The sequence below is a fragment of the Colobus angolensis genome, unplaced genomic scaffold (assembly GCF_000951035.1).
Source record: "Colobus angolensis palliatus isolate OR3802 unplaced genomic scaffold, Cang.pa_1.0 Scaffold12, whole genome shotgun sequence".
NCBI classification, from domain to species: Eukaryota; Metazoa; Chordata; class Mammalia; order Primates; family Cercopithecidae; genus Colobus; species Colobus angolensis.
In genome coordinates this window covers 2,135,576-2,141,505 of record NW_012113141.1, presented here as the reverse complement: position 1 = coordinate 2,141,505, position 5,930 = coordinate 2,135,576, and the positions used below count along the sequence as shown (strand labels likewise).

Below are 5,930 nucleotides of genomic sequence, written 5' to 3'. Positions count from 1 at the left end.
AAAAAAAAAAAAAAAAAAAAGTGCAGTTTATTATATGCCAATTGCAACTCAACAAAGCTGTGAACAATAACAACAAAAAGCACACCTTATACATATATAACCTGGAGTGGGGAGAGCAATCTACTAATTTCCCAAGAAATTTTACTAAAATCAAGCTGGTAGTGCCAGTATATATCGGTAATAACAAGGATCAGAAGGAATACCAGATAAAAATTATTCCTAAGCCACCTGGAACCCAGAGAAGGCAGAATTCTCTTTTGATAATCTAATGTAAGATCAGTCTCTTTTGATAAATAATGTAAAGCCAAGTTCTGTAGTTCCCCAAGGAGAAGACACCAGATTAAGACAAAGCAGTTAGAATATCATGAATTCCCATGAACTGATACTTGCAAAACTCTTTCATATACACACACATATATATGTATTTGTATATATTCACACATAAACTTTTTATTATATGTGTATATATAATGTAAATATGTGTGTATGTGTATAGTCTTATACAAAAATAGGATCATTCTACAAATTATTATTATTATTTTTTTCTGAGACAGGGTCTCACTCTGTCACACAGGCTGGAGTACAGTGACACCATCATAGTTTACTGCAGCCTTGATCTCCCAGGCTTAAGTAGTCCTCCCACCTCAGCCTCCTGAGTAGCTGGGACTACACGCCACCACACCCTGCTAATTTGTCTTTGAAAAGCTGCTATTTATTTGACCAGAAAAACATATTGGACTTAAGAAATGGCAATAACTGGTACATACATTAATTCAAAATATTTTCACAAAGCACCAAACAGAATAGTTCCCAATCTTTTCACTGAGAAACCTTTGAAAGAATGCCTAAAACTTAATCAGTTTATTTAGGTTTTTAATTAAGAAATCTAAAGCAGCCAATCAGACTTTCTAATTACCATGAGATGACCAGGTTAACAACCTTGAGGTTGCAGGAGCTTTTAAAAGCTTTGTTTAGGCTGGGCTCAGTGGCTCATGCCCGTAATCCTGGCACTTTGGGAAGCCGAGATGTGAGGATCACTTGAGACCAGGAGTTTGAGACCAGCCTGGTCAATATAGTGAGACCCCATCTCTATAAAGATAAAATTAAATTAAATTAAAAAAAAAATTTTGTTTAACCTATGCATTTGTCAATCTCAGGGTACTAATCACAGGTCCATGTGCCAGATACTTTGCACACATAAAATTGAGTAATAAGTATCATGTATAAAAGATAAAGACTATATATGGTCCCTGTATATTTAAAAGGAATAATACCTAACTCTCATGGGTGAACAATTAGTGAGGGGCAAAGAGACAGACAGAAATTACTAACCCAGAAGGGAGAACCAAGCAAGGTCAGCAGAAAAGAGAAAAGTCCTGTGCTCTGAGAATGCAGCAGAAAGAGCACTAGGATATTGCAGGGACCAGGCAGCAATCCAGGTCATACCAGGAACATGAGTGGATGTCAGTAAGTGTGGGAAGCAGTCTTCAAGGCTGAAGAAAACTAAACGAGCCAAGACACAGAGCCACAGGAGTACTGCCTGTTCAGAAGACAGTGAAGCATTTGTTCTGGGTAACACAATGTGAACTAAGAAGAGACATAAAACTCAGGAAAATCTCGCCCAACAAGAGCCCAGAAACAACGCTGGTCTGTATTTCTTAACAGCAATTCAACAGAGAATCTGAGGTGGCCTGCAAAACTAACAAGAGAGCAAATTATCTTCAAAGGGCAGGGGCACCACATACTCTTTGTGGAGGGTCAGTAGCCAAGGATCACCCTGCAGCCCCTCCCCAACCCCACTGTGATACCCCAGGCCCTTGGAATCAAATCCACTAGCAAATTCTTCCTTAATGGAAAATCTCTCACCTCCCCAAATGTAAAACAAAAAAGATAAAACCAAAGAAAACAAAACAAAAAGAGACCATCAGAGCAAGCTTTAGCCCTCATAACTCACCTATACCCCTACTGAGAACAGGGTCTACCCCATTACTTAAACTGATTTGTAACACTGCTCCTACTACATCCTCCACTTCAAAAAAAGTAAATAAACGCCACACAAAATATAAGCCTACCCCAAATAAAAGTCAGCATCAACCTAAGGATCCTACTGTAATACTACTACACTAACCCAGGATATTTTAATCCTCTTCCAACCCATTTACAAAAAAAATTCCTCTTCTGAGCCCTCTGGAAGCATTACAAATACTGTTGCAATAGATTGTTCTTCTTGAGGTAGTCTGAAGTCTTGAAACAGAAAAAACTTACCTATTTTTCTACACCACCACTGAGGGGTATTATAAAAGGCCTACAACCAAAATCCCCATCCCTTTGATTCTCAAGCTATTAGAATTTTTTCCCTCATATCAAACAAATGAGAAACACACATAAAAAGATGAAAAGTCATGCAAAAAATTTAAAAAGGCCAGGCACGGTGGCTCATACCGGTAATCCCAACACTTTGGGAGTCTGGGGTGGATAGACTGCCTGAGCTCAGGAGTTCGAGACCAGCTCGAGCAACATGGTGAAACACCGTCTCTCTAAAAATACAAAAATTAGCCAGGCATGGTGGCATGCACCTGTGGTCCCAGCTATTTGGGAGGCTAAGGTGGAAGGATCGCTTAAGCCAGGAAGGTGGAAGTTGCAGTGAGCTGTGAAGGTGCCACTGTTATGTAGCCTGGGCAACAGAGAAAGATTCTGTCTCAAAAATAAAAATAAAAAACAAGCAAAAAAAAAAAAAAAACCCATATAAAAAAGAAACTGTATCATCATACAAACAGTCTAAACTTTGCCTGAGACAAAAAAAGTTTATTTGGTTTACCCAAGGTACAGGCATGTTACAAATAAACTACTCAAGAAATTAACAGCTTACAAAAATACTGAAAAAATTTTAGGTGGGAGCATGAAACTAAAATCAACTCATTCTCTGTCAAAGAGTTCTTCCAAAATGCCAAGTCTACGAGAAGGGATGTGTGGCAAACCATCTGCATGGGGCTGTCTCCCACACCAGACCACTCTCAGGCCCACAGCGTTTACCCTTTTGCTCAGGTGCACTTCAGAAGTGCAGGGATATTGAATGCCTGCTGAAGGCAGACCAAGGAGCCTTGGCGGATGTTGGTTAGCTTTTTGTGCTGCAGGTGATGACCTCCAGCACTTGCTGCCAACGCCTTAGCTTTGTCAAGTGCTTCTGGACCAGTGCATGTCTCCAATGTTACTCATTTCTTAGTTTGGAGACATCCTCATTGATAACTTGCTCTGGTTTCTGGACAGATAATTGCAATCTTTTTTGTAGGAAAAAAACATTCTGTCTTGCAATATCCAGAAACTTGTATATACACCGATCAACACCAGTTACAATTTCTTCCTGATTGGTGCCATTGACATAGTCCTGACTTACCGGAGAGGCTAAGCAAGTCTGGAAAGATGACTCCATATCGTTCCACCAAAGTATTGTTAGAAGGTCTCAGAGCCCCTGGACCTGCCCGTAAGTAAGGGAAACCTGGTCCCAGAGCCCTGGTGGTGGTCGGGGCTCTGATGGCTGCCCAAAGAACATACTGCCTAGCGAAGCAGCCATGCCTGGAATAATTTTTTTTTCTTATTTTTAGTAGCGACTAAAAATAGGTGTCACTATGTGCCCAGGCTTATCTTGAACTCCTAAATTCCAGTGATCATCTCATCCCAGCCTCCCAAAGTGCTAGGATCACAAGTGTGAGACACCATACCCGGCCTTTTCTACATAATTCTAAACATGGCTTACAGTCTTCTCCCTCCCTCTTCATATTGCCAATTTTTAAAAATATAAATTATTATTTTTAATAATTATGTACTGTTCTTCTGTTTGGATGTAATGGAATTTAATCATATTCCTCCTGACATTTATATTGTTTTCCTTTTCTTTGTTTTTTGAGACAGGGTCTCACTCTGTTGCACAGGCTGGAGTGCAGTGGCATGATCTTGGCTCACTGCAGCCTTGACCTCCTGGGCTCAAGCAATCTCCTGCCTCAGCCCTGCAGTTTTTCTTCTTTAATAATCAACACTGGCCGGGTGTGGTGATTCGTGCCTGTAATCCCAGCACTTTGGGAGGCCAAGGAGGGTGGATCACGAGGTCAGGAGATCAAGACCATCCTGCCTAACACAGTGAAACTCCATCTCTATAAAAAATACAAACAATTAGCCGGGCATGGTGGCACGCACCTGTAGTCCCAGCTACTCAGGAGGCTGAGGCAGAAGAATCGCTTGAACCCGAGAGGCGGAGGCTGCAGTGAGCCGAGATTGCACCACTGCACTCCAGCCTGGGAGACAGTGAGACTCTGTCTCCAAAAAAAAAAAAATCAACACTGCTTTGATGAACATCCATATTCACCTGTCCCAATATTATTTTAACTTTTTGAAGTATTTTTCTTTTTTTCACCCTTTCTTTTCACAGGTGTTGACCAATATTATTTTAGAATATTGATGTGGATTTTGTTGTTGTTGCTGAGAAAAGGTCTTGCTCTGTCACCCAGGCTGGAGTTGCAGTGGCATGATCACGGCTCCTCCAGGGGCTCAAGTGATCCTCCCAGCTCAGCTTAGCCTCCCCAGTAGCTAGGGCTACAGGTGTGTACCACCATGCCTGGCTAGTTTTGTGCGGTTTTCTTTTGCTTTTTTTTTTTTTTTTTAGAGACAGAGTCTCACTTTGTTGCCCAGGCTGGTCTTGAACTCCTGACCTCATGCCATCCTCCCACTTCGGCCTCCCAAAATGCTGGGATTACAGATGGGAGCCACTGTGCCCTGCCCAGATTTATTTAATAAACCAAGTACCATATAAATGGTATATACAAAAAGTATTATAAGAATTCAAAGGTAGGAAGGAGAGATCAGTTTGGCTCAAAATGGTCCCAAGAAAGTTATTAATACTAAAGGAAGTGATTCTTGAGATAGGTTTTCAAGAATGGGAAAGAATTCCCTAAGATGCAAACAAATGAATTTGGTAAGAAAGGAAGCTGAAGATTTTGGACACTTTATTTTGAATTAAGAATGTATTCTGAGCCAGGCACAGCGGCTCAGGCCTGTAATCCCAGCACTTTGGGAAGCCGAGTCAGAAGGATCACTTGAGTCCAGGAGTTCAAGACCAGCCTGGGCAATAGAGTGAGACTCCCATCTCTACAGAAAATTTAAAAAATTACCAAGAATGGTGGCGTGTGCCTGTAGTCCCAGCTACTATGAAGGCTTGGCTTGAGGCCAAGAGGTGGAAGCTGCAATGAGCTATGATGGTGCCACTTAACTCCAACCTGGGCGACACAGTAAGAACCCCATCTCCAAGAAAAAGACAAAACCAAAACCAAAAAAGAATGTACTCAGGCCATTGTCATTTCCTTGAGACGTTAAGATTTAAATTACTTTGGATTTTCTCAACAGAATGAACAGGAGTTGGACTGGTGGAGAAGAAAGCGCATGACGATGTAGGAGTGGGCGACGAGGGTGGACAGGGAGTTTGGGGACGACTGTGGGAGATCTAGTTACAAGGCAATACGTCCTTAAGACTGGCTTTTTTGAAGACCACAGACGCTCTCTGGGACTCAGTCCAGAGCTTCAAAAACGCGGGGACGAATTGCGCCTTAGAACTTCTGCCCTTGGCCTTGGCAGGGGCTCCTCCCCATCCCTCGCCATTCGTCCACAGGGGCCGGCCTGGCCGGGCTCGCTCTCACCTGCGCCTGGATGTAGAGGGAGATGCAGTCGTGCGAGAGCCGGTACCGGCGCAGCAGCCGCAGGCATTTCACCAGGTGCTCCTCCCCTGCCGACAGCTCCTCCGTGTCGATGTGGTTCACCCCGAGGTGGAACTCGATGACCGCCAGCCTCACCGCCCGCTGGGCCACGGGCCCCTCGGGCTCCACCACCTCAGCCGGCAGCCCCAGGGCGTGGTCACCAGCACCCGGGCCGTCCTCAGCCTCAGG

The 5,930-nt window shown here is 43.2% G+C and overlaps 1 protein-coding gene across 1 annotated transcript in view; it reads right to left on the bottom strand.

The window, feature by feature from the left end:
* The window catches only part of KIAA1279 (KIAA1279 ortholog), a 47,570-nt gene that overhangs the window by 36,187 nt on the left and 5,453 nt on the right, over nucleotides 1-5,930 (bottom strand). Inside the window, exon 2 of the mRNA XM_011929486.1 lies at nucleotides 5,685-5,924. Coding sequence (XP_011784876.1) covers nucleotides 5,685-5,924 — 240 coding nt within the window. The remainder of the gene's footprint in view (nucleotides 1-5,684; nucleotides 5,925-5,930) is intronic.